At 44.1% G+C, this 27,968-nt stretch overlaps 1 protein-coding gene across 1 annotated transcript; it reads left to right on the forward strand.

Moving 5' to 3' along the window:
- The first annotated feature begins 33 nt into the window (after window positions 1-33).
- Window positions 34-27,966, forward strand: ZMAT2 (zinc finger matrin-type 2). The gene is made up of 6 exons (XM_007060260.4): window positions 34-172; window positions 13,989-14,082; window positions 15,298-15,421; window positions 16,589-16,662; window positions 25,019-25,164; window positions 26,903-27,966. Exons 1-6 carry the CDS (start codon window positions 155-157, stop codon window positions 27,044-27,046), a joined length of 600 nt encoding a protein of 199 aa, XP_007060322.1. The 5' UTR covers window positions 34-154; the 3' UTR covers window positions 27,047-27,966.
- The last annotated feature ends 2 nt before the right edge of the window (window positions 27,967-27,968 follow it).

Genomic DNA, 27,968 nt, shown 5'->3' on the forward strand with positions numbered 1-27,968 from the left:
TCCGCCAGTCACTTGCCGTCTCATCTCAGAGAACGATGTTACGCTCTAGCTACCGCGGCCGCCGCTCTATGGTACTCGGGAGGACTGGCTCACTTTGCGACTCTTGCTGCCGGAGCACGGCACTTTCTGGTTCCTTATTCACTTCACATTCAACATGGCGTCGGGCAGCGGGGTAGGTGTAAGAAGGGGGCGCGAGGGGAAGCCCAGGGCTGTTCTCTCTCCCGGCCCGGGCGGAGACCCCCACTCCGAGCCCGGAGGCGCTCGCCGGGATGCTCTGTGCCGCCGCCCGCCTGGGGCCGCTCCCGGGCCCTGGCTCGGGGCCAGGCTCTGTCTCAACTGGCGCTTGCTCACTCCCCTCCCCGTGCGCTCGGGGAAGCCTGAACTCGTGGCCGGTCTCTTGAGGCAGGTTCTCGCCCTCCGTCGTGTTTCGGAGCCGCGCTCCCTCTGGCTCAGCCTCTTCGCTGGCTGGAGGGTTGTTCCCCTCTCCGGTCGCGCTGTGCTTTGTGTCTCCCAGCGTCCGCCGCTAGCTTGTGGACAGATTCGTATTTGGTGGGAGCCTGCTTTAGCTCTTCCCATTCCGTGGCAGGGATGTTAGTTGCAGTGTAGTGTGGGGATTTTGATCTAGTTTTTCCAGAGACATTAATTCAGTGGCTCTCAACTGTCTGGACGACTGTACCCCTTTCAGGAGTCTGATTTGTCTTGTGTACCCCCACGTTTCCCCTCACTTAAACTACTTGCTTACAAAATTAGGCATACAAATACAAAAGTGTCACAGCTCACTGTTACTGAAAAATAGCTAACTTTCTCATTTTTACTATAGAGTTATAAAATAAATCAATTGGATTATAAATTTGTACTTACATTTCAGTTTATAGTATATAGAGCAGCATAAACAAGCCATTTTCTGTATGCAATTTTAGTTTGTACTGACTTTGCTAATGCTTTTTATGTGGCCTATTGTAAAACTAGGCAAATATCTAAATGAGTTGATGTACCCCCTTGTTGAGAACCACTGCATTAATTAGTGTTCTGGGTTTTGATGTAGTGTCCTCATCACTGTTTGTTTCAGTTTTTCTGGGAGAAGTTTCCTCCATTGGTTGGAGGTTAATATTGGGAGATCTGGGACTGCTGTTAATCCATTCATAAGTGCTTATTCAGATTTAGATTTTGCTCCTTCACTATTTTGCAGTAGGATTGTTGCTGTTTTAGCTGAGATGGAGCCAGGAGTGCAGTGGTTGGGTTTTTTTGCATATGCTAACAAGGGTGAGGTTCATCTCACTTTTGGTCTGTGACTCCTATTCTGCTGTACATGTAGAATTTTGTTTGCAGGACTGTAGGTGGAAGGTTTCTATTTAGGCTAGGTCACCACTACAGACTGTAGTCACTGTAAGGTCTCGCGTGTAGCTGCTCTATGCTGACAGGAGACAGCTCTCCCATCTGCTTAATTAAGCCACCCCCAATGAGTGGTGGGAGAGAGCCTCTCCTGCCAACATAGCACTGTCTACACTGGTGTTTTTGTTGGTGAAACTTATGTCAGTCGGTTGGGTGTGTTTTTTCACACTCCTGATGGACAAAAGTTTTACTGACTAAAGTGCTAGTCTAGACATAGCCTTGGGGCTTGTGCCATTATGTATACTTTTCTGACAAAGTTGGGCCACAGACTTGCTCCCTTAATCAGTAGTAGAATGGGAGGCGATTGTATCTATCTAGTGGTTTCTTTGTGGTATAGTAGGTCCTGCAGGGGTTTCTCTCCTTCTTTTATAGCTAGTTTGAAATCCCCTCAACCACTTATTATGTGATTTAAGTATATGTAATTTAAGATGTCTTAAATTGCTGTTTTATTATAAATACTTTATTTGTTTTGTGACTTTTCCTGAAAGATCATAACTCTTATTTTATCAATGTTAACCTTTTATGTTAATATGTTGAGATCATAGAATCATGGAAGGCTAGGGTTGGAAGAGACCTCAGGAGGTCATCTAGTCCAACCCCCTGCTCGAAGCAGGCCAACACCAAGTTTCTTTCCCTGACCAAGAAACAAATCCCTACTGTGGCAGTGAGAGTGCCAAATCCTAACCACTAGACTATCAGATATGTTTCTAGTAGGTGTAAATGCTTCTACAGATCTATGTGGATGACAGCATGCTTAGATCATTCATGTGCATGAGTGTAGGTTTTATCAGTTGTTAGTGGGAGTCTGGGTTTTGAGAATTGCTGTAGTAGACACCTGACAGGTTATAGTCTATGTAGAAAATGGTAGTGCTGAGGGGCAGAGGGACAGATTTGGGGTAACTGCTTCCTTCTTCCAACTTGAACTTACAAAAAGATACCTAGGGAGAATTCACCATTCTCTTCCCCCTCCTCTCAGAAACAAAATGAAACAAAAACCTGACCTGAGCAGAAGAGAGACACTGTTCTCTGTCCCACTTGAAACCCTGCTCTTCTGAGCCACAAGTAGAAGGGGGTGGAATTCCCCCACAAAAATGCACTTGGGCAAATATATTTATTATCCCCTGTAAAAGAGACTTTATTTTCACTAAACTTCAAGCAAAGAAGCTTGGAGATAGACTTATGCTTTCTGAAAACCCCTCAGTGCTGGGGAACCTTTCCCTGCAAATTCAGGGAGAGCTCTTAGATTCTGAGCTACTTGAGGGGCTTTTGGGGGACATGAGTCTCTCTCTCTCTGCACTTGGGGATAGGATTTCCAAATCTCTCGTGTTGCTGCTGTCTTCCCTTGTTCCAGCCCTGTGTTTCTCTGGCCTCTTTTTTTTTTTTTTCCTTTTAGCCCCTCTGTCCTCTGATCTGTGAAAAAAGTGACAGCTTCCAGATTGGCTTTTGTGTTACTGTGTATACAGTAAAGATCTTTGTTGTTCATTGCCCATCTGCTAAGTGGAGAAGCCTCACTCCCCTAGACCATATTCTTCCTGGTGCCTCAAACTGCTACCAGTTCTCTTATCCCAACACTCAGTTTAAGGGCTTGTCTACACTGGCAACTTACAGTGCTGCAACTTTCTCGTTCAGGGGTGTGAAAAAACACCCATCTGAGCGCAGCAAGTTTCAGTGCTGTAAAGCACCAGTGTAGACAGTGCACCAGTGCTGGGAGCTACATCCCTTGTGGAAAGAAAAGGAGTACTAGAGACTCTAAGGTGCCACAAAAGGAGTACTTGTGGCACCTTAGAGTCTCTAGTACTCCTTTTCTTTTTGCGAATACAGACTAACGCGGCTGCTACTCTGAAACCCCTTGTGGAGGTAGTTTTTTTTAGAGCGCTGGGAGACCTCTCTCTCAGCGCTCTGCCGCGACCACACAAGCCACGTTAAAGCACTGCTGTGGCAGTGCTTTAGCTTTGCCAATGTAGACTAGCCGTACGTTGCTGAATCCATGCTATGTGGTTGTGAGGAGGCCATTCTGACTGCATAAAAACCCCTCATGGCTTCATGTTGAAACTGAATGAAAGGAGCATTGGGGTCACATGGATAAGCTGAGGGCATTCATTAAAACCACTTGCTAACTAGAGATCAAGACTGTTGTTTTAACAAACAAAGGTAATGCCAAAGAATCAGCTGTAGGCACCACCGGGGCGCTTATATATATTTTTCTGCTTCCTTGGTGAAGCTTTCCATTGCTTTGAGTCACATAGCGAAAAAATGAGCAAAACAACTGGAATATTCAAGGGGCAGAATGGTCTAATGGTTGGCGCGGGAGACAGTCAGGCCCTGAATTCTATTCCTGGCCATAGGGGAGGATGTGATGGTCATTCGTTAGAGCAGGACTAGAATCAGGACTCTTGGGTTTCGTTTTCAGCTTTGTCTCTGTTTTGCTATGTCACATTCACAGCCATTCAACTTGTCTGTGCCCTACAATTAACATGGGGCCTCGGGTACTTTTCAGTCCTTAGCAGATGTCATCTACAGGGGAAATATCATCTGTAACCTGTAAGCAGTTGTTAATATAAAGATTTAGGGGCTTGCGGCAACCTCCATCCCCTGTTAGATCAATCTGAAAAAGTTCCTTTAGAATTACTAGGTAAGCCCTTGTTACAGGTCGTTCAGAAGTTGGATCTAATTCATTTCACTGTGTCTGGTCTGGGGACACTGGTAAAATATCTTCAAAAGACTACATACTTTTTATTATAAAAAGAGAGTGAAGCAGCAATGAGGTTGCCTTCTCTTAAGGCTTCAACTGACTTTGATTCGTGATAATACTGTTTTTATGTGGGAGAATCTAGAGTCTGGAAAATACCCCAAAACATAATATTTTGCACTTTGTGAATTTCCCTTTTTTTCTTACATGGGGAGGCTGCTAATAATCTTAGTTCTGACATGTTTTACAATGCTTAAGAAGCTCTGGGAATAAATGAGAAAAGTTTTCTACCCCTTTCCAAGACATTTTTATTCCTATCACTGGATGTTCATTCCATTTTAAGGATTGCCAGGAGGGGGAAGTTTTGAATGATTGTATTGTTGCTATAATTTCAAATGTTTGTTATTTTTTATTTTTTTTAATCATGATTGGAGTCTTCATTTGGTTAAGTAAGGAAAAGGTGTCATGTATTGAGGGTATATAGTGTGTTTCTTTTTGTTCCCCAGCTGCGAGCAGAGAAACCACTATTCACATAAATGTTTTTCTTTTTATCAAAGTGAAATTAAAAGCATGCATGCAAAATAAAATTAGAGAACAACATATATTTGATCCTAATCATCTGTTGAAGTTGTGGGGGTACAGTTTTCTACAAAATGAAGCGTCTAAGCATTTACGAACCCCTTCCTTAGTCAGTGTTCCTAACTTATAACCGTCTGGGTGTTGGATCTGGTAAAGAACCTCATCTTTTGGAGCAAATGGAATATATAACTGCACACACAGAGAGTAGATACATGAGATGGAATACTTACTGATTAGAATATCCTATGTTGGCAAATATAATAGCATATTAAAATTAATTGGCTACTTAAAATGAAATTGTCTCACTCTTGGCTATAATCCTGCATGTGTTGGTCCCACCAAAAATACAGTGAACTTTGAGTTAAGATTGCATCGTCTACCAATACAAATTGTAAAAAGCAAGAAAATAAGCAGTTGTAATTTTTAAAGCTCCATCTACACTTTGCTTATCTGTTCACCATCTCAACTTGAACTGTCTCCACTGTTATCCTGAGCTGCAATTCTTTCTCTTTTCCACTTTACCCCCAACCTTATATCAATAACAGGCTGGGCTGTAGTGAAAGGGAGCATGAAATGGTAGCATTCATGATTCTAAAGAATTGTAGGAGGGAAAACAGCAGAATAAAGATAATGAATTTCAAGAAGGCAGACTTTAGCAAACTCAGGAAGTTGGTAGGTAAGATCCCATGGGAAGCAAGTCTAAGGGGAAAAACAGTCTGAGAGAGCTGGTAGTTTTTCAGAGGTGACATTAAGGGCACAAGAGCAACTATCCCACTGCGCAGGAAAGATAGGAACTATGGCAAGAGACCATGCTTGCTTGACCAGGAAATCTTCAATGATCTGAAACTCAAAAAAAAAAAAAAAAAAAAAAAAAGATGAATCTAAACAAACTACACAGGCACGCAGGGCTGTGTTCCTTGTAAGCTGTGTGGTTGGGTGGTCGCCCAGAAGAGATTCAAGTGCTGCGTAGTTGATTAGCAGAGCCATGCACATCCAGCCAGCAATGTGTTCAGGTGCCCCTCCCCCCCTGCTTCTTTTCAGCCATGTTGCTCCTGCAGCTGCTCCCAGTACCCTTCTGCTGGCTGTGCAGAGTGGGGAAAGGAGGGTGCTAATGTCAGGGTGTCCCCAGCCCCTGTACCATATCTCCATAGAGCAGGGTGGAGGGGACAGGGCTCAGGGTGAGTGAGTGCCTTAAAGAGATAGTCCATGGTCTCTCAGACTTCCCCAGCAGCCAGCACACAGACTCTCTCTCTGTCTCTTACGTGCACACACACTATGTCTCTTCCCCTGCACATGTACCCCATCTCTGCAGAGCCGGGGAAGGGGGCCAGGGTTCAGGAGGAGGAGAGCTTTCAGTGAGTGCCTTAAAGAGACAGCAGATGGGCGTCTCTCAGAAACTTCCTTAGCAGCTGTATCTCTCTCTGTGTCACACATCTCCCAACTCTGTTGTTGTTGTTTTTTTTACTTCTTGGTACTTCCGGTAATGCACATATATTCTCTCTCATCCGATGAAGTGAGCTGTAGCTCACGAAAGCTCATGCTCAAATAAATTTGTTAGTCTCTAAGGTGCCATAAGTACTCCTTTTCTTTTTGCATATATTCTCTGTAATATTATTCTTTCAAAATGTGTTTTAGTTTTTTGACTGGTCTATGCATTTCATAATTTTTATTTCTGGCTGGAGTAATTATCCCTATTGGTAACTTTTTAAAAATATATATTATATCTAGGTTTTTTGTTTCTACTGGTAGTGCACATTCACACATTACCTTGGTGCACGTAACAAAATTTATTCCACACATGGGTGGAAAAAATTAGAGGGATCATTGATGTAAGGACAAAATTAGAAAGGCCAAGGCACAAAATGAGTTTAAACTAGCTAAAGTCATAAAGGGTAACAAGAAAACATTCTACAAATACATTAGAAGCAAGAGGAAGATCAAGGACTGGTTAGGCCTGTTCCTCAATGAGGGGGGAAAAGATAATAACAGAAAATCTGGAAATAGTAGAAGTGCTAACTGATTTTTTTGTTTGTTTTTCACCAAAAAGGTTAGTCATGATTGGACGTCTAACATAGTGAATGCCAGTGAAAATGAGGTAGGATCTGAGGCCAAAATAGGGAGAGAACAAGTTAGATGTCTTCAAGTGGCAGGGCCTGATGAAATACATCCAAGAGCAGTGTTTCTCAGATGTGGCCATCAGGGGCTTTTCTTGCTGCCACAGCCTTCTGGGCTGTGATGGGTGGGCTCCCCTTCCCTGTTGCTTCTGGATGCACTGCCTTGATGTTGGTTGCTGGGGCTACCAGCAGGGATTGGGTCCTGCCCCCCTCTGGAGTCACCTGGGCACAATGCTGGAGGACAAGACAGCCAGTGAGTTCCCCACATTCTCAGGGGTGGTGGGGCTCAGGCTTTGGGCTTCAGCCCTCAGGTGGCAGGCTCTGGACATGGGGCTTCAGGCTTCGGCTTCGGGCTCCAGCCCTGGGCTCTGGCTGTGTGATGACAGGCCCCAGGCTCTGGCCACACGGCTTTGGGCACCATCCCTGGACCCTATCCTCCAGCTACAAGGCTTCAGGCTCTTGCAGCAGGGCTTCAAGTTCCAGCCCCCTGCTACCTCCCCCAATCCCCATCTCTCCTGGCTCCCCCTGCCTTCCCAGGGCTTAATTTGTCCCCAAGCTTGCCAGGGCTGAGTAAGACTGCTGTGAAAAGTGATACTTGTATGTTTGTTAATATCACTTCACAACAGACTTACTAGCTAGCAATAAATATCTACACATCCAAATCATTGTAATTTGTGCATATTTACTTGGTTTTCCTAAAGCTAATTAGTATTTTATGGAAAAAGTGTGAGTGCGGCCACCAGCAAGAGTTGGTGGCCGTATTCTGAGGCCACCAAAATATTTGTCCTGAGAACTCCTGTTAGAATACTCAAGGAGCTGACTGAGGAAATGTCTGAACCATTAGCGATTATCTTCAAAAACTCATGGAAGACTGGAGAGATTCCAGAGGACTGGAAGAGGGCAAATATAGTGCCAATCTTAAAAAAAAAGGGGGAATAAGGACAATGCAGGGAATTACAGACCAGTCAGCTTAACTTTAGTACCCAGAAAGATAATGGAGCAAATAAGCAATCAATTTGCAAACACCTAGAATATAATGAGGTGATAAGTAACAATCAACATGGATTTGTCAAGACCAAATTGTGTCAAACCAACCTAATAGCTTTCTTTGACAGGGTAACAAGCCTTATGGATAGGGAGAAGTGGTAGATGTGGTACATCTTGACTTTAGTAAGGCTTTTGATACGGTCTCACATGACCTTCTCATAAATAAACTAGGGATATACAGCCTAATGGAGCTACTCTAGGATGGGTGCATAACTGATTGGAAAACCATTCCCAGAGAGTAGTTATCGGTGGTTCACAGTCAAGCTGGAAGGACATAGCAAGTGGGGTCCCACAGGGATCAGTTCTGGATCCGGTTCTGTTCAACATCTTCATCAGTGATTTAGATAATGGCATAGAGAGTACACTTCTAACATTTGCGAACGATACCAAACTGGGAGGGGTCGCAAGTGCTTTGGAGGATAGGATTACAATTCAAAATGATCTGGACAAACTAGAGAAATGGTTTGAAGTAAATAGGCAGAGCCCTGTATGGACACAAATTTATGTCCGTGGAACCACAGGGCTATCCCAGGTACCGCAGCGGCAAAAGGAGCAGAACGTGGGGCCGCCGCTCCCAGGAGCCAGCGCCCCATGCTGGCAGCTCCTCCTGCATGGCTGTACCATCCCCCACCCTGCCCCTGTTCCTTCCACGTAGCTGTCTGTATCTCCTGTCTGGGGATGTGCACGCTGTTTGAACACCGGAGCGCGACCAGGGACAGCTACCGGTGAGCCTGGTTCCAGCCCCAGTGTGTGGGGTTGGGGTCAATACAGTCATGCCAGCGGAACTGCCGGTGCGGGGCGCTGGCTCTTGGGAGCGGCAGCCCCATGTTCTGCTCCTTTCGCTGCCATGTTTCCTGGGATAGCCCTGCGGTTCCATGGATACCGATTTATGTCCCCGGGTATACATTTGTATCTGCGCAGCACTCTATAAATAGGATGAAATTCAGTAAGGACAAATGCAAAGTACTTCACTTGGGAAGAAACAATCATTTGCATGCATACAAAATGGGAAATGACTCCCTAAGAAAAGGTACTGTGGAAAGGGATCTGGGAGTTATAGTGAATCATAAGCTAAATATGATTCAACAGTGTAACACTGTTGCAAATAAAGCAAACATTCTGGGATGTATTGGCAGGAGTGTTGTAAGTAAGACATGAGAAGTAATTTTTCTGCTCTACTTTGCGCAGATAAGGCCTCAGCTGGAGTATTGTGTCCAGTTCTGGGCACCACATTTCAGGAAAGATGTGGACAAATTGGAGAGAGTCCAGAGGAGAACAACAAAAATGATTAAAGGTCTGGAAAACATGACCTATGAGGGAAGATTGAAGAAATTGGGTTTGTTTAGTGTGGAGAGAGGGAAACAGGATAACAGTTTTCAGGTACATAAAAGGTTGTTACAAGAAGGAGAGAGAAAAATTGTTGTTTAACCTCCGAGGACAGGGCAAGAGGCAATGGGCTTAAATTGCAGCAAGGGAGGTTTAGGTTGGACATTAGGAAAAATCTTGATAACTGTCACGATAGTTAAGCACTGGAACAAATTGCCTAAGGAAGTTGTGGAACCTCCATCATTGGAGGTTTTTAAGAGCAGGTTAGATAAACAACTGTTGGGAATGGTCTAGTTATTACATAGTTCTGCCTTGAGTACAGGGGACTGGACTAGATGACCTCAAGGTCTCTTCCAGTCCTACACTTCTATGATTTTATGGTAGGAGAGGGAGACTAGCTACTTGAGATGCCTCAGGCATGGGGAAAGCACCACTCCAGTTGGCTGCTGCCTTTATTGAACCGTCTGTGGTTTGCTAGAGGGACATACATGATCAAATCAGTCTGAATGGGGCTCTTCTTTGTGTTTTAACAATTGTGGATAGGGCATAGGTGGGGGAGAGGCTCAGACTGGCAGAAAGGCTGAGCAGAACAGTTATCTGAAAAATAATTGGAGTACTTGTGGCACCTTAGAGACTAACCAATTTATTTGAGCATGAGCTGTCGTGAGCTACAGCTCACTTCATCGGATGCATACTGTGGAAACTGCAAAAGACATTATATACACAGAGACCATGAAACAATACCTCCTCCCACCCCACTCTCCTGCTGGTAATAGCTTATCTAAAGTGATAATCAAGTTGGGCCATTTCCAGCACAAATCCAGGTTTTCTCACCCTCCGCCGCGCGCCCCCCCCCCCCCCAAACTCACTCTCCTGCTGGTAATAGCCCATCTAAAGTGACCACTCTCTTTACAATGTGTATGATAATCAAGGTGGGCCATTTCCAGCACAAATCCAGGTTTTCTCACCCCCCCCACCCCCCTCTAAAAACCACACACACAAACTCACTCTCCTGCTGGTAATAGCTTATCCAAAGTGACCACCCTCCCTACAATGTGCATGATAATCAAGGTGGGCCATTTCCAGCACAAATCCAGGTTTTCTCACCCCCCCCCCCCCCCACCAACTCACTCTCCTGCTGGCAATAGCTCATCCAAACTGACCATTCTCCTTACAATGTGCATGATAATCAAGGTGGGCCATTTCCAGCATAAATCCAAGTTTAACCAGAACGTCTGAGGGGGTGGGGTAGGAAAAAACAAGGGGAAATAGGCTACCTTGCATAATGACTTAGCCACTCCCAGTCTCTATTTAAGCCTAAATTAATAGTATCCAATTTGCAAATGAATTCCAATTCAGCAGTTTCTCGCTGGTGTCTGGATTTGAAGTTTTTTTGCTGTAAGATAGCGACCTTCATGTCTGTGATTGCGTGACCAGAGAGATTGAAGTGTTCTCCGACTGGTTTATGAATGTTATAATTCTTGACGTCTGATTTGTGTCCATTTATTCTTTTACGTAGAGACTGTCCAGTTTGACCAATGTACATGGCAGAGGGGCATTGCTGGCACATGATGGCATATATCACATTGTGGATGTGCAGGTGAACGAGCCTCTGATAGTGTGGCTGATGTTGTTAGGCCCTGTGATGGTGTCCCCTGAATAGATACGTGGGCACAGTTGGCAACGGGCTTTGTTGCAAGGATAGGTTCCTGGGTTAGTGGTTCTTTTGTGTGGTATGTGGTTGTTGGTGAGTATTTGCTTCAGGTTGGGGGGCTGTCTGTAGGCAAGGACTGGCCTGTCTCCCAAGATTTGTGAGAGTGTTGGGTCATCCTTCAGGATAGGTTGTAGATCCTTAATAGTGTGTTGGAGGGGTTTTAGTTAGGGGCTGAAGGTGACGGCTAGTGGCGTTCTTTTATTTCCTTTGTTAGGCCTGTCCTATAGTAGGTGACTTCTGGGAACTCTTCTGGCTCTATCAATCTGTTTCTTCACTTCCGCAGGTGGTTATTGTAGTTGTAAGAATGCTTGATAGAGATCTTGTAGGTGTTTGTCTCTGTCTGAGGGGTTGGAGCAAATGCGGTTGTATCGCAGAGCTTGGCTGTAGATGATGGATCCTGTGGTGTGGTCAGGGTGAAAGCTGGAGGCATGTAGGTAGGAATAGCGGTCAGTAGGTTTCCGGTATAGGGTGGTGGTTATGTGACCATTGTTTATTAGCACTGTAGTGTCCAGGAAGTGGATCTCTTGTGTGGACTGGACCAGGCTGAGGTTGATGGTGGGATGGAAATTGTTGAAATCATGGGGGTGAGATTTGTAAAGAGAGTGGTCACTTTGGATGGGCTATTACCAGCAGGAGAGTGAGTTTGTGTGTGGGGGGGCGGAGGGTGAGAAAACCTGGATTTGTGCTGGAAATGGCCCAACTTGATGATCACTTTAGATAAGCTATTACCAGCAGGAGAGTGGGGTGGGAGGAGGTATTGTTTCATGGTCTCTGTGTATATAATGTCTTCTGCAGTTTCCACAGTATGCATCCGATGAAGTGAGCTGTAGCTCACGACAGCTCATGCTCAAATAAATTGGTTAGTCTCTAAGGTGCCACAAGTACTCCTTTTCTTTTTGCGAATACAGACTAACACGGCTGTTACTCTGAAACCTGAAAAATAATTGTGGCAACGTGGAGACTGAATTGAATCAGAAGTACATATCTTGTCACAACCTTAATTTTGGCATCACCACTGATGCCTAGATAAAATTTGCACATCATGTGTGCAGAGGTCATATCCATGTGATGAATTATTTTCCATAATTAATCCTGTATCCTTGAACATTTGACAGTGTCACTGCCCATCTTCCCTGGCACTCACTTGAGCGTTCTTAGTTTTTGTTCAAAAGACATTTTTTAAAAAAAAAATTCCTTTCCAGAAATGTGTTTTCTCTTCCTGTTCCCCTCCTCTCCCCCATTTGTCAGAGACGCAGAAATAGAGTTACGGTTTTGGACCTGAGACAGCTTTTCTGCAAATAAAAAAAGTAATGATTTTAAAGTCTGATATGTGACTAGGGTCCTACCAAATTCAGGGTCCATTTTGGTCAATTTCACAGTCATGGGATTTTAAAAATAGTAAATTTCATGATTTCAGCTATTTAAATCTGAAATGTCACCGTGTTGTAATTGTAGGGGTCCTGACCCCAAAAGGAGCTGTGTGTGTGTGTGTGTCACAGGTTATTGTAGTGGGGGTTGCAGTACTGCTACCCTTACTTCTGTGTTGCTGCTGGTGATGATACTGTCTTCAGAGCTGGAGAGCGGTGGCTGCTGGCTGGGAACCCAGCTCTGAAGGCAGAGCCAATGCCACCAGCAGCAGCGCAGAAATAAAGATGGCATGGTATGGTATTGCCACATTTACTTTTGCACTGCAGCCTGCAGAGCTGGGCTCTCAGTCTGCAGCCGCCACTCTCTGGCTGCCTAGCTCTGAAGGCAGCAGCGCAGAAGTAAAGGTGGCATGGAATGGTGTTGCCACCCTGACTTCTGTGCTGCTGCTGCTGGGGTGCTGCCTTCAGAGCTGGGTGCCTGGCCAACAGCCGCTGCTCTCTGGTCACCCAGCTTTGAAGGCAGAACAGAAGTAAGTGTGGCAATACCATGACCCCTCTAAAATAACCTTGCAACCCCTCTGCAACTCCCTTTTGGGTCAGGACCCCCAATTTGAGAAACATTTGTCTCCCCCGTGAAATCTTCATAGCATAGGGTAAAAGCACCCAAAGACCAGATTTCAAGGTCCATGACATGTTTTTCATGGCCATGAATTTGGTAGTGCCCTAGTGATGACCTTGCAGGGCTGGAATCAAGAGCCTTATCCCGTTGGAAAGGGGAGGTCCCTAATTTCCCATTGAAACCCAACACTCACTTCTAGTCGTGGAAGAACCAGGGATACAACTGTAAATGTGAAATGTTTATGCATAGAAGATCTATTCTAGGTTATTCTTAAGAGGCCATAGCTCACCAGAAATATGTGCAGTTGATCTCCTGGTATTTTTGGAATCTGGCCTTTGCAATTGCAGGGATACAAAAATTTCAGTGCCCAATTAATTTTTTTTTTTAAAGTGCTTAGTTTTTCTACAACTTGTGTTCTGTGTTCTGTATGCCACACTAAGTTGGAATATTCTGTATAAGTCACTTTGGCTTTGTTTCTTGTGAATGGGGTGTCCATCTCATAATCATGTTGATTAAACCTCTGTACCACACCATCATGTACTCTATGTGTACAGGTATAGACATGTGCACACACACCTTTGTATGCATTTATCTCTCAAGAAGAAAAGGAGTACTTGTGGCACCTAAGGTACGCCTTTTCTTTTTGCGAATACAGACTAACACGGCTGTTACTCTGAAACTTATCTCTCAAGAGTATCTCAGTCTTAGGTTTATCGGCATGATCTTTTGTGGATTCAGATTTAATTGACTTTGGTGAGAGAGATGTCACTTTTTCTGTATTATTGGGCTTTGTCACTTGGTGTTTATAAATATTTGTTTCCATAATTTTTAAAACCCCCTTATTTGTCTCATAAATGGAAAATGGGGATTATTATCTCAAGAGCTCCCTAAGCTTTCCTTTTTGCAGAGCCATGAAATCCTCTGCTAAAAAGTGCTGTACGACTGCAAAGCGTTATTTTCCTACACCAGCCCGCCTGCTCCTGGCTGTGGGTAAAGAGGAAGTCATTGGAGTGCACTTTTAGTGCACTTACTTGTTGCCATGGCCCAACAAGCCACACAATTCCAGCTTTGTCCAGGATCAGTCTTTTCTTGCTGCTAGTGGAGTTGTGCAGTGTAGCCTCACATTTTGTTTCCCTTGCAGACTAAAAACCTGGACTTCCGTCGGAAGTGGGATAAAGATGAATATGAGAAACTTGCAGAGAAACGGCTCACGGAAGAGAGAGAGAAGAAAGATGGTGAGTAGTGCGCTGACTCCAGGCAGACTGTTTTTTTGCAGCAGGGGTGTGCAAACTTTTTGTCCCAAAGACCACATCTGGGTATGGAAATCGTATGGCGGGCCATGAATGCTCACAAACTTGGGGGTTGGGGTGCAGGTGGAGTGAAGGCTCCGGCTGGGGGTGCGGGCTCTGTGGTGGGTCCAGAAATGAGTTCAGTGTGTGGAAGGGGCTCCGGGCTGGGGTGCGGGCTCTGGGGATGAAGGAGTGAGGGGTACAGGAGGGTGGGACCAAGGGGTTCAGAGGGCAGGAGGGGGATCAGGCCTGGGGCAGGGGGTTGGGGCGTGGGAGGGGGTCAGCATGCAGGCTCTGGGTGGCGCTTTCTCAAGCAGCTCCCAGAAGCAGCGGCATGTCCCCTCTCCGGCTCCTACACAGAGGCGTGGCCAGGCAGTTCTGCAAGCTGCTCCATCCGCAGGCACTGCCCCGGCAGCTCCCATTGCCATGGTTCCTGGCCAATGGGAACTGCGGGGGTGGCGCTGGGGAGGGGGGCAGTGTGCGGAGCCCCTTGGCTGCCCCTACGTGTTAGAGCTGGCGGGGGGGACATGCTGCTGCTTCCAGGAGCTCTGTGGAGCCAAGGTACGCATGGAGCAGGGCAAGACCCCTCTCCCTGACTGGAGACCCAGAGCGGGGCAAGTCCTGGACCCTACTCCCTGGCAGGTGCTCAAGGGCCAGATTAAAATGTCTGAAGGGCTGCAGTGTGCCCACCTGTGTCTTACAGTGACACATCCAGCCCCTTTAAGTGTGAGAGGGAAATCAGCTGGAAGCAAATAACAGGAATTCAGGGCCAGTTTGTCCTCTGTTCCTTTTCCTTTGTTTGTCATAGAATATGTTTTTGAAGGGAAGAAAAAAAAAAAAAAGGCCAGGAACCTTATTCCTTTCCTGTTCTATTCCATATAGAGATGGAGGAATGATCAACATCTGGAAATGGGAAGAGCTCAGATTGTGGCCCAACTGGTTGACTGGGGATTCTTTAGCAATCTTATTAATTATAAACTATCACTTACTCTAATGTTCCCTACAATGCAGGGAAGAATTACTCTTTTAAAAATGGAATCCCAGCATGAACCAGATGGCCCAATGGTTCTCTATAGCCTTCTCCACTGTGAGCAACTTGTGATCCATTGTTTTAGGTTCCCAAACCTTTCTGAAGAAGTTCTGTTGTGTGTTTGTTTTTAGGCAAACCAGTTCAGCCTGTCAAGAGGGAACTTCTGCGGCACCGAGACTATAAAGTGGATCTGGAATCCAAGCTGGGGAAAACCATTGTCATCACCAAAACTACCCCTCAGTCAGAGATGGGAGGGTAAAGCACCTTTATTTTTTTTCCAGGCTCTCATGCGTTCAGATGTTAACAAAGAAAAAGTCTCAGGATAGTCTTACGTGCAACTAGGGTCATGGCAAAGCAAGGAACTCTTATAGAGTGCCAGTTTTTGTACCTTCTCAGCAGCACAGGAGGAAGACTTTTTAGTTACAGCAACTTCCACCTGCGTCTATATCGTGTTAAATCTGGAAATTAACTTTCTGGAATTATGGCCAGAAGTGCAGCAGTGCAAGCTTTTCCCTCCCTTACCACCCCACATCAGTGTTTCTCAGCCACACTCTGGGAACAACCTCTAGGCAATCTATAGCCTGGTCAGTTCTTGGCTAAGACTGGCAATAAGAAGCAAGTTGCATATTGAGATGCTTTGTGATCTAGATACTTCTCCACTAGAAATGGGGCTGAGACCAGTTTGCGTTACAGAAATCCCCAAAGGTCTCTGCTGTAGTCAGGACTCTGGGTTACTATTGACAGGCGTTACATTTAAGCTAGTGAAAGTCTCCTTAACCCATCCCCAGTATTCTGAGCCATCAAGTCTCTGGAACAAGGAGCTTTAAAGATCGCCCAGAGTAGTAATAAGCATTTCAGTAGCCTGTTGTCAGAGGAAGGTAGCAAAAGGTACCAAGAGAAATGTATGGATGGAGAGAAGGGGTTTCCTGTTAGAAAGGGGCTGACTGAAAGCAAAAATAAGCCATCATACAACTGCAAAGATGGGTCAGTTTCTCTTCCAGCTTTTCTCTCACCCCACCTCACCAAATGTGGGAAGTAGGACCTGGGAGCAATCCCTTCAGACTTTATAGGGTGGTGATTCTACTAGCTCACATTGTTTCTTGGACTCTCTATGATGTAGATAACTTCCCTTTCACCTGGGGGAGGAGCTACTATCCCAGAATCAGGCTTATCAGAGTCCAGACAATACAGTTCAATGCTCTTGTGTAATGCTGGACTCCTACTTACCATATTTCTGAATGCTTAGCATACTATCTAGCATTCTAGATTTCTTTCGGTGCAGTATTTTGAATCTAGGGCTCCTTTCTGGAATTGAACCAGGTCCAGGTGAACTTCTCTCTTTAATTGGCGTGAAAGGAAAATTCTTGCAGAATGAATTTTGTTTTGTGCTTTGGAGCTGATCCCTTCTCTCTTTCTCCCCAGATATTACTGTAATGTATGTGACTGTGTGGTGAAAGACTCCATCAACTTCTTGGATCATATCAATGGCAAAAAGCGTAAGGATAATGTATTTTCTCTATGCCATGTTGCCTGATCACTAAAATATTGTTACAAGCCTTTCCCCTACCAAATTTACTTCATTCTGTGTGGCCAGGGCCTACAGTGTCAAGTGTTGGCACATGTGGAAATAAATGCTTTTAATATTAGGATTTACTCAACATTTGCTGGTGAGGGCCATGGCAATGCTGACTCGTTATCTCCTAACAACTTCTCCATGGTGCTGGAGGCCACTGGTGTGAAATGAGCTCAGGAGAAATTGCAAGAGTTATGTCCTTCATTGGATTGGGAGTGAGAAAATGCTTCAGAATTTCTGTTGTCCGAGAACCCCATTGTCAGCAAGCTGTGCAGTTCCTCAGGGAACTTTAAAAGTGGATGATAAATACCATTGGAGTGTCAATGTTGGAAGGAGATTCCTAAGGAAGGAATAGGGATATGTCCCTTCATGTCTAGATCCCTCTCTTAGACGGAAGTGGTGTGAGCATAATGAATTCCTGAGCTCTGATACCAACTCTGACCCGGTCTCCCTCCTTGGCTCTGAACAACCTCTGTGTCCGTTTCCTCATCTCTAAAACGTGGATCAAATACACAGGGGTGTTGTGGGGATTAACTACTTTGTTTATAAAGAATTATTGAATTGCCTTGTAGAGCTATACTGTGCAAGCCATGTACTGGGCTCCTGTTGATAGCAACACAACCATTCAGGAGATGCTTGTGCCTAGATGGGATCAAAAGGTTCCATGACATGAAGTATAAAAAGCTACCCCGCATCCTCTGGTCCAACTCTCGTTTCCTTTTTCTATTTGTGTGATCATTCGTGGAAGTAGGAACTCCTATTCTCTCAACTTTATCTTCTGGTTAGTTTAAATTTCATATTGGCTTAGCTTTCCTATTTTATAATTAGGTATAGCTGTAGTGTTGAATTTTTAAAATAAATTTGTAGTGACTGAGCAATTCTGTTGGTCTTGACTCTGTTGGAATTGCAGCTGACCCAGAATGAGAGGCTGGATTCACAAAGTATGTTTCTTGCTGAGTAAAATATCTGCTGTAGATCAACCTATTAGTGAGTAGAGTGCTTAGGAGAGAAATACTGTCCCAGCAGGTGTTCATCCTATGTGGCTTTGTCCCCCGTAAAGCATGATGGGAGTGGAGAAGGAGATCTTCCTGATGGAGGAGGATTTGACTCCATGCCCCTACTCTTCAAAGCTGATTAATTTGTCAGTGTCTAAGTCCTCAGGTGGGAGCCTGTGTTCTCTGCCTTTGAGGTCAGCATTGTCCAGATGTTAATCAGAGGCCATCATCATCAAGGCAGGCACAGATATCGTTTTATTCAAGGAAGCAGGGGACAGAGTTGGGATCCATCACCTCAGGTCAGAAGTGAAGAAGGAAGGCAAAACAGATTTCTCCATTTGTTGCTATGGGAAAAAAAGTGGTGGAAAAGGAGATCTCAACATCCTAGTCCAAAGTGATCAGTCAAAGAGTTCTCAATCTAAGTAGTCCTCAGTCCTGAGTGTAGTAGGAAGAGAGCCTGAGATATAAGCCCTTGTATCAGAGGCTGGGTATGAGGCCTGAGCTAAAGCAGTGGGCAGGCTTTGCTGATATAAAGCAAAGGTAGCAAAAGTCAGGCTGTGAGAAAACACCAGGCTCTGCCTGCTTGCAGGTTCACAGAGCCCGGCAAGAACGGGGCGGGTATTGCAGAAAAACACATTCCTAAGCACTGCTAGGCACAGAGCACTCCCGCAAACACTTCCCAGAAGAATGGTACCAGAATATCCCGATATTAAGGATGGTGTAAAAACATTGCCCATGGATAACAGGAACACAGTGTCCCCTCCTGAAAGATAAGGTCAGGATGACAGTGTGATGAATTGAGATGTTTTGATCGAACCACCATGTACAAGGGGAAGGGTGATAACTAGCACGTCAGGGGGCAATAACTAACTATGTCAGAGGGGCAGTACATAACTTGTTTGTATCAGGGTATAAAGCTAGTGTCTTGGTCCAGCTGAGGGGGGAATGGAAAAGTCCCTCCATTCACTGAGCTCCGTCCGTTGTCACGGGCATACATGTCTTAGTATCCTCATAGAGTCTGCCAGGTGCCGTTACCATGTTTTGTCGACAATAAACCTGGCCTGGTGCTTTTGTACCTTAATGGATCTCGTGGACATTGGATGGTTCACTCGAGGTCTGCTGTGCCAGCTGTCTGCGCAGAGCTGGGGCAGCACACGGAGAACACACACACGCAGCCGAACATCTAACAACACTGAGAACCCATCTGTTCTGAGGAAGTTACCAGGGGTGATTTCATCAGTTCTTAAAGGTTTTGACAACTCGTTCTTCTGTGGGGGGTGACCACTGGGATTTAGTTTCCCAGTCTACACTAGTCAAATCTTTACAGCACCTAAAGGCAGAAATTTTAGAGGACATGGATGAGAACCCTTACTGTCCTCTCAGTGGAGGATCTGTTCATCTGACTTTGCAGCTGGAATGTGGATCTATAGCTCATAAGGGATTAGTATAATTTGACTCTGCTATGGAGCATAGGCACACAGAAAGATCTGATCAGTCCAAGTTAACAGAAACGTACTTTGGTATTGTTCCAGGAACTGACTATAAACAGTGCCACTTTCACTAGTACGTCCCTTCCCTACATGCTGCTTTTATGTCTGGTGCAATGTCATACAAGAGTGACACAAACCACCATTTTAGGATGCTGTGGCAGTTGGAGGCAGCCACTGTTGCATTCATCATAAATATGGTCTGTGCTGTAACTGGCTTCAGCGTCCTCTGAGTATTCGAGAGAAGGTCCTTAGAGAGAGTTTCTGTTTCTAATTCCCATATTACTTTCATATCCCCATCTCCTAGAAAGAAGGAATTGGTTAAAAACTGGGGAAGGAGGAATAAGAGGAGGAAATAGAGAATTGTTGTCTTCACTGTCTGTGGAAGCTATGGTCCTTTCTTCTGTGTCACCACCCGAAGATTCCAAGGCCTTTCTAGAGATCATAATCTAGATGCCCAGGGCTCTGGACCTTCCCCTCTCTGTAGCCCAAAATGAAAAGTCTCCGAATTTTTGATACGTTCTTGGGTGTGCACAGAGCAAAAAAGGTTTCTGATCCAATATTAAAGGTCTTTTGGATATGGCTAGGAAGTTGTGGGCTCATCTGGCCACAGTACCAGCAATAGTAAAGGAAATGAATTGGTCAAATTCAATGATATTTGTGGAGTACTTCAATGATACAGTGGTGGGGGCCATATAAAAATGTAGATAGATCTTCAGTCTTCCTGTTCTAAAGACCCAAATATCAATTATCTATTTTTTTTTCATTGTGGATCTCTCATGCATTTGAAAAGGAAGATAGTGGCAGTGTAAGTCCGTTATGTCCCACTTTCATAGAGACTACTTTCTTCCTCAAAGCCATTGTTCCTCTATCAAAGAGCAGGTTTCATGGCATCTATAAAAGCCCCAAATAGTTTCTTTCCTCATCTGTTCCCCTTATAATTCTTTTTGGGGATAGACTGCTTCATGTTTCCTTTTCCATTTCAGTCAGACAAATGGGTGCTAGAAATTATGGGAAATGGCAGTTGTTTTGTATTTTCTATCTCTTTTTAGGGGTCTTTCTCACAAGAAGGTGCTGTGGGGAAAAATTACTTCCCTTTTAAAGATTGGTACTATGGGAACAGTGTCTGTTGAGTTCAAAGGCAAAGGCTTCTATTCCCTGTACTAGTATTTTTCTTAAGTCCTTAAAAAAAAAAGTGCCTTTGTCTTATCTCTATTCTAAAAAGCTAAACAAATACATTAAGAATTAAGTCTTACATAGTTTCTCTGTCAAATATTCCTTCCATTATTTCACAGCACAGGTTTAATGTGCTCAGACGTTTATTTTTGTATTTCTATAAGAGAAAGACGCAGGAAACTTCCAAAGTTCCAGTTCAGCAACAAGCATTTCCAATACAAGGTATTGGCATTTTGCATTTTCCAAAGCCCCAGGGTATTTATCTGTGGTGGCTCCTCACTTAAGAAGACAAAGTTTTCAAGTGTGTCTGCTCTTAGGATAATTTTGGCTTAGCTGGCCAATTGGCAGAGTGGCTCAAGATCTCTTGCAATCTGCCTGTTTCAGAGGCTGATCAAATGCAGAGAAAGTGCTGTTGGAGCCTTGGAGTCTGACTTCCACAGAGCAACTAGTGCACCAGCAAGATTTTACCTCATGGTGCTGAGTGTCATGGTGCCATGAATACTCTTAACTCCCTGAGCAAGATTATGAATGACACCTCTCCAAAACGGGTTACATTCTGGACACAGTCCAAACTTACACAGTTTGAACGGGATTCTCTGTTTAATTAGAGGCTCGTTCAACACCGCTCTTTCGCTCTGATGTTACTTTCTAATCTTCTGCAATGAGTGGTTTCAAAGACAGTCTTTGAAGGAAAAATTGACATTATTCACGCACTAACTTATATTAATAGAATGTGTTACCTCAGCAGATCCTCGCTAACCTTGCCTCCTCCTCTCTTCCTCAGAGACATTCCTTTTGGGATGTTCTAAGTCAAAGAGGAGCAGAGTACAGATTCTGAGTGCAGTCCTTGTATACAGTTGGGTTCTGGAATCTTTTTGTCCTAGATAGGCACAGGCATCGTGGATGAATCGGAGCTTGAGAACCTCTGAATTCATGAACCACTGTGGGGTCATCAAAGTATTTGAATTGTCTATGGATCTGCTTCCTTACTATTGGTGAAGGATGTGAATTGAAATGGGGCAATCCCACTCTTCTAGAAAGTTTAAATTGTGCATGCATCAGTTGTGAACATTTTCACCCCATGAGTTTACGATAGCAACTATATATAGTTAAGACTCTTCGTTGTATTGCATAATAACAAATCTGAGTGTTGTGATTCTTTTTCTGTTGTACACAAAAGGTAAACTAATGGAATGGGACTGTAGTCTGGGATAATCTTTGGACCAGTTGCCCAATTCTGGGGAGCTAAAGGGGCATGGGAGAAAATCATAGGAGAATACTGCGGGAAGAGACGAACATAGGAAATCAGAGGGAAGAGAGAATGTTGGAAGTTTGAGTATGGAAAAATGAACAGAATGCAAAAAAATTTCAAAATAAACCTATTGAAGTGAAAAGCAAGAAAAATCAGGGGAAAAAAAGGGATTTTTAAGAGTGTTGAGGGTAAACCACTGTAGTTTGTTGAAATGTATTTAAATATGGCTGTTAGGAGAACAGGCCTATATTTGACACACATTGCGTGTCAGGTGGTGAGAGATGAATCTACATTTCAATAGAATTTGGAAGTAGAAATCCTGGGACACATTTATTTCCTCACTGCATGATCTTCACTTATTATTAACCTCTATCCTTTTTGTAAGATCCTGGGGGATTTGCTGATTGGGAAGGGAGGTGGTGTGCAAGGGTATCTCTCTTTTTATATAAACTCATTCACAGAATGAAGTTTGAGAATGCTGGATGCAAAGTGAAACTGCCTAGTATCTCTGGACCACTCTGAAGCTGGTTTCAGACATGTAGCAATCTTGTGCCTGAGCTTTGTACTGCTCCTTAACTGCTGATGGCATTGGTGGTTCCAAAGCAATCTGCTGCCCTAAGGCATGTCCCAGACAGGCAGCAGACTATCTGGCAGTGTGGTGGCAGGAAGCCAAGAATGCATGGTGAATTGGCCAGGCATAAGTGCTTTGGAAACACTGCCACATGGAAACTTGTTCATAATCAACTCCACTTGTTATAGAGAGCGTTGAATCTACCCTATTCAGTTTCTATGAATCCATTATTTATAATTATTTATCTTGGTGTTTCATTGGAGGATGGGCAGCTCTTTAATCTCGCTGCCTGCATTTTACCAATGACTAGAAATTCCCTGCTTAACACTGAGCTTCTATAAAATGCCACTGATTTTTTTTTTCTTTTTGCTCTGTCATCACTGAAGAGGTCTGCTGCATGGCAGAACTTGATTCTGATAAGTAGTGTCTCCCACATCAGCACTCTACATCTCTCCAGTCACTTGCACCTTTTGTGGACAGGACAGAGTTGGATTTCCATTCTCAACTCCCGACATTTCAAAATATCTGGGATGGGATAGGGGCTACCATCGTGGCACCTTTAAAGGAACAAGTCAACTTGTCACACTTTTGTGTGTAAATATTTTGTTTCCTATTATTATGAGTACTGACTAAGATTATTGTCACTGAAAAAATGAGACATGTGCCTTTCTCTCCCAACCCTCCTTTTTTAGTTTACATGTGAAACTGCTTCTTTACCAAGTGCTGTCAAAAGCACAGTTTCCCTTGTATAGTCATGCAGTTTCCCCCGTTTCATTCATAGATTCCAAGGCTGGAAGGGACCATTGTGATCATTATGTCTGACCACCTGTATAACACAGGCCAGAGAACTTCCCCAAAATAATTCCTAGAGCAAAACTTTTAGGAAAAAACATCCAATCTTGATTTTAAAATGGTGATGGAGAATCTGCCACAACCCTTGGTAAATTGTTTCAATGGTTAATTACCATCGCTGTCAAAAAATTACACTTTATTTCCAGACTGAATTTGTCTAGCTTCAACTTCCAACCATTGGATTGTGCTATATCTTTCTCTGCTTATACTGAAGCGTCCATTAGTAAATATTTGTTCCCCTTGTGAGACTGTAATCAAATCACCCGTTAACTTTCTCTTTGTTAAGCTAAATAGATTGAGCTCTTTGATTATCACTATAGAGCAGGTTTTTAATCCTTTATCATGACTCTTCTCTGAACCCTGTCCAATTTATCAACATCCTTCTTGAATTGTGGGCACCAGAACTGCACACAGTATTCCAGCAGCGGTCACACCAGTGTCAGATACAGAAATAAAACTTGGTAAGGCAACTCCCATCTTTTCATGTGCTGTATATTTATACTTGCTTACTGTATTTTTCACTCCATGCATCTGATGAAGTGGGTTATAGCCCACAAAAGCTTTATGCCCAAATAAATTTTAGTCTCTAAGGTGCCATAAGGACTCCTCGTTGTTTTTAGAGCTAAAATAACCTCTCTACTCCCACTTGAGAATTCCCTTTTTATGCATCCCAGGATCACATTAGCTCTTTCGGCCATGGTGTCATTGGGAGCTCACGTTCAGCTGATTATCCACCGTTACCCCTAAATCTTTCACTCATTGCTTCCCAGCATAAAGTCCTCCGTCCTGTCAGTATGGCCTATGTTCCTCGCTGTATACAATGTACATTTAGCTGTATTAAAATGCATATCGTTTGCTTGCGCCCAGTTTACCACGCAATCCCAATTGCTCTGAGTCAGTGACCTGTCCTTTTCATTTATTTACTACTCCCCCAGTTTTTGTGTCATCTGCAAACTTTATCAATGATGGTGTGGTATTCTTCCTGTTTGTGTGGCTCTTTCACACAGACATGGAAGAGAGAGAAACAAAAAATAGATACAGGTGATTGTAAATCCACACACATTGGTTTGGGGGCTCAGGTGCAGGTGTGGATCTTAAATATACATTTTAATTTTGACTAGGTTTTAGATCAGCGGTCTGTAAACTGTGGGGCGCGCCCCCCGTAGGGGGATGTGGAGAAACATTCAGGGTGCAGCGGAGCCTGGGTCAGCCCCCCCCCTTCTTCCCTCCCCCCCGGGGTTGGGAAGGAAGTGCCACCCAGCCCCACTCCCAGCTGAGGTCTAGCTGCAGCACCAGCCCTGTTCCTGACTGCAGCCCCTGGCCCTGATTCCCAACTGTAGCTCCAGGTGCAGGGGGCAGGACTTAGACAAAAAAATGTGAGGAACCACTGTTTTAGATTGTGGAAATATCCCTTTAAAACTCATCACCTGTCAGACACTGCAAACTGCACAGAATGTGGAAACCGGGGGCTAAAATGGAGACCAGAGCTCTAATTTGCTGTCTAGTAGCACAGAGCTCTACCAGCAAATCACTTCTGGGGCATTTTTCCCTAATTGATCTTTCAGAGGTTGCACTTGTGAAGCATTGGCAGTGAGCGCATTGTGGGCTGGATTTACTTTTGCCCTGTTAGTGCGAAGTGGGTATAAAGTGCTACTAATCAGAATGGCAGCATTTTACATCTGCTTTGCACTTGAGTAAATGACTACACAAAGTACAGGGCAACAGTTAATTGGGCTCTACGGTGGCACTCGAAATGGGTTGGGGAACACTGGTGCAAGGGGATGTATGGGGGTGGAATGGGAATTGGAGGAGGTTAAAATGACACTGTGTGTTGAAACTTCTAATTTTGGGTCCTGGAATAGGCTGTCTGCAGATATTTAATGGGCACTGAAGTAGAAGTAACATGGCTGCTCTGTAATAGCTCTGTCCATTCCCGTCCCCTCCAGATCAAAGGAATCTGGGCATGTCCATGAGGGTGGAGCGCTCCACACTAGATCAAGTGAAAAAACGCTTTGAAGTGAACAAGAAGAAAATGGAGGAGAAGCAAAAGGACTATGACTTTGAGGAGAGGATGAAGGAGCTCAGAGAAGAGGTGAGGCAATGGCAGCATTTCAACAATTTAGCATGACCTGAAAGAAGTGACATCTTCATTGAAGGAAGCCACCATGTGTCTAACTATCAAACAAAAATGTGCAAAGAATGTTGGCAGCAGGTGCTCCCAGTACACCAGGATCTCTGCGGGGTTAAAAGAAGGTCTTCTCTTCTTCTCTCTCCCCCAAAAAATTGTCAGAGTAGTTGTTTTCATACAAAACTGTCATCTTCATGTTCTCAACCATAGTGACACTGATCAGAATATATAACATTCAATATATAACTCCCATAACCTGCATGTGGTCCCAGGGCTCAGAAACTGGTAATTAAAGCTGACTTTTCATATATTTCCTTGTATATTTCCATACTCCCATGGCTTCTGGTGCTGAGGAAGGAGAGGAACTTCTCCTATGTTTACTGCATCTGTGCCACCCCCATGGGTGCCAGAGCTTTAAGAAGCTTGAAATGTGCACACAGGAACTCTGTTAAAATCAAATGCCCCATGTTACTTCCTTCCCTCTTGAACATGTTTTTAAATGGCAAAAGCAAAGCCCTATAATGAAGATTTGCCTCAGATTTCATTTCAAAATAACCAGGAAAGCTCTTCTGGGAGTTGAAAAGCATCTTGTACGTGCCTGAGCTCTTTGATGCTTTTATTTCCTATGAATGGTCATTATAAAAAAAAGCTCCTGGTACATAAGGCTCCCCTACCACCTTGGTTTCCAGATTCTCTGAGCTTTATTCTACAGCAGGGGTTATCCACAGGGCCACCAAAGGAATCCTAAAACATGGCCTCCAACTGTATTGGCTTGGTTGGGACAAAGCTGGTCAACTGCAGGTTTCGTTGCTGATGAACCCAAGGAATTTTTATTAATCTATTTAGGGAAATACAAATGCAGAGACATATTAGGGGTGCAGGAAACTCCTTAGGATGAAAAACTGATGGAAGTCTACATATTCTAAAAAATAAGCAGCTTATTGCTGTCGCATACTACTGAGTATGGCTGTTTTAGACTAAATCCCCTGTGTTGGAGTTACAAAGCGATAGACATGCAGGTGGTGATGGAAACACTGAGAGACCTTGAGCTCCAGCACCAACAGGAACTGCTGCTGAGTTGGAGGCTGAAGTCACACTTCTGCATACCCCCAGCACAAGTCTGGCGCCATTCCAGGGCCTGCGATCTTTGTAGAATGCTCTAATTAGAATGTTTCAATGAAAAACCCTTTTAAGCCCCCCTTTCTTCCCCCGAGCCACTCAGAACTCAGCTTATGTTCCACTGAGCAGCTCTCACTCTGCTGCATCAAAAGCCGTCAGACAGTGACATTGTCTGTAGCTGTCATTCGGCACCACAGTTGTTGGAACAGGGCATCAGTACAAGATAAATGTCTCCTGTTTTAAAAACAACTCTCCTTTTGCCTTGTTGAATTTCCGATTAAGTCTTTGGCATTTGTTTAACAGGGGAAGCTGAGAATCTCACAAAACTATTGTAGTATAATCCTCTTAGGTGTAATTTACCTGTTAGGATCACCGGACCATGGCCTTTCCTTGTGGGAAACCACTCTCCTCCAAGTCCACCATTTTCCTTCCATCCATTGTCTGTCCTTCAGACCGAAAAGAATCCTGTCTCCCTATGTTGGTGATAGAAATTAGACAGACTGAGTGTCCAGACCTTCTATCTTAAAGGGTTTGTGGTATAAGAAAGTTAGAATCACACTGCATTTCTTTCCTTGTATTGCAGGAGGAAAAGGCCAAAGCGTATAAGAAGGAAAAACAGAGAGAGAAGAAGAGGAGGGCAGAGGAAGACTTGACATTTGAAGAGGATGATGAAATGGCAGCTGTGATGGGTTTCTCTGGCTTTGGCTCTACCAAGAAGACTCACTGATCAGCTCTGGACTTTCCCCTTTCTTTATAAAGATTGTTTATACCCCCCAGGACTCTGGAAGACTCTTCAAAGACTTGATGGAGAATTTGTATGTAATTCTCCCACTAGACGTTGGCTGGAGGAGTTGGGAAGCAATTTCACGTTCAACTTGTGCTGCAGAACAAGCTCTGTCCCCAGTCATTAGTGCCCCACTGCCTGCAGAGATACCGTAACCTTTAGCCTAGCTCTAAATTCCAAATACAGACCTTTCAATTAGCGTCTTCTCCACAAACTGCCCCTGTCCCATCCTGCAGTAAATTCTGTGGAGTTCTCCTGGTTTCTGTCTTTTTGATTCTTTTCATCTTTTGTGCGGAGTCTGCAATATTTCTTTTGGAAACCCCATTGGCCTTTAGCCACCTCATTCTTTGTACTAGTCCTGGCTGCTTGTCACTTTGTGTTCTGTGGCCTTGTGTGTATGCTGGGAAACATTCTGTTGGGTACCTTTTAGTGTTAAACTAATAAAATTCTGTACAGATGGTATGGTTCAGGAATTGCTCGTCCATCTGAGAAATGGGTATACTTTTTGTTTGCTTAAAATACAGATAATTCTTTAATTTTTTTTAGAATGTGTAACTAAAGGAATTACACTGTAATGAGTGTTTAAATATGGATTGTATAGGTTGAATTTTTATTTCTTTTGTTGAGAAGAGCTTGAGGCTTTTTGGACACTGGGTTTGCTGAAACTTCTTTTTGTATTTTATCTGCAATGGGCTCTATTTTTATTTTCACTGTTTTCCTTGTGTTCAGTGGTGTAATCAGAATTTCTTTAGCTTAGGTAAGGAATACCTTTCTGGGACTTACCTAGGATAGAGCTAAAGGGAAAACAGCAGAGAAATATGTGGAATTTGCCTAAAATAAATAATTTGTTGTTGTTGTTGTTGTT

This window comes from Chelonia mydas, chromosome 8 (genome assembly GCF_015237465.2).
Source record: "Chelonia mydas isolate rCheMyd1 chromosome 8, rCheMyd1.pri.v2, whole genome shotgun sequence".
Classification (NCBI taxonomy): Eukaryota; Metazoa; Chordata; order Testudines; family Cheloniidae; genus Chelonia; species Chelonia mydas.

Excerpts from the sequence above, each read along its gene's own strand:
- ZMAT2 (XM_007060260.4), top strand. Across the intron at positions 14,083-15,297 it reads AGAGAGAGAGAAGAAAGATG|GCAAACCAGTTCAGCCTGTC; the intron begins GTGAGTAGTGCG and ends GTTTGTTTTTAG. Across the intron at positions 15,422-16,588 it reads CCTCAGTCAGAGATGGGAGG|ATATTACTGTAATGTATGTG; the intron begins GTAAAGCACCTT and ends CTTTCTCCCCAG.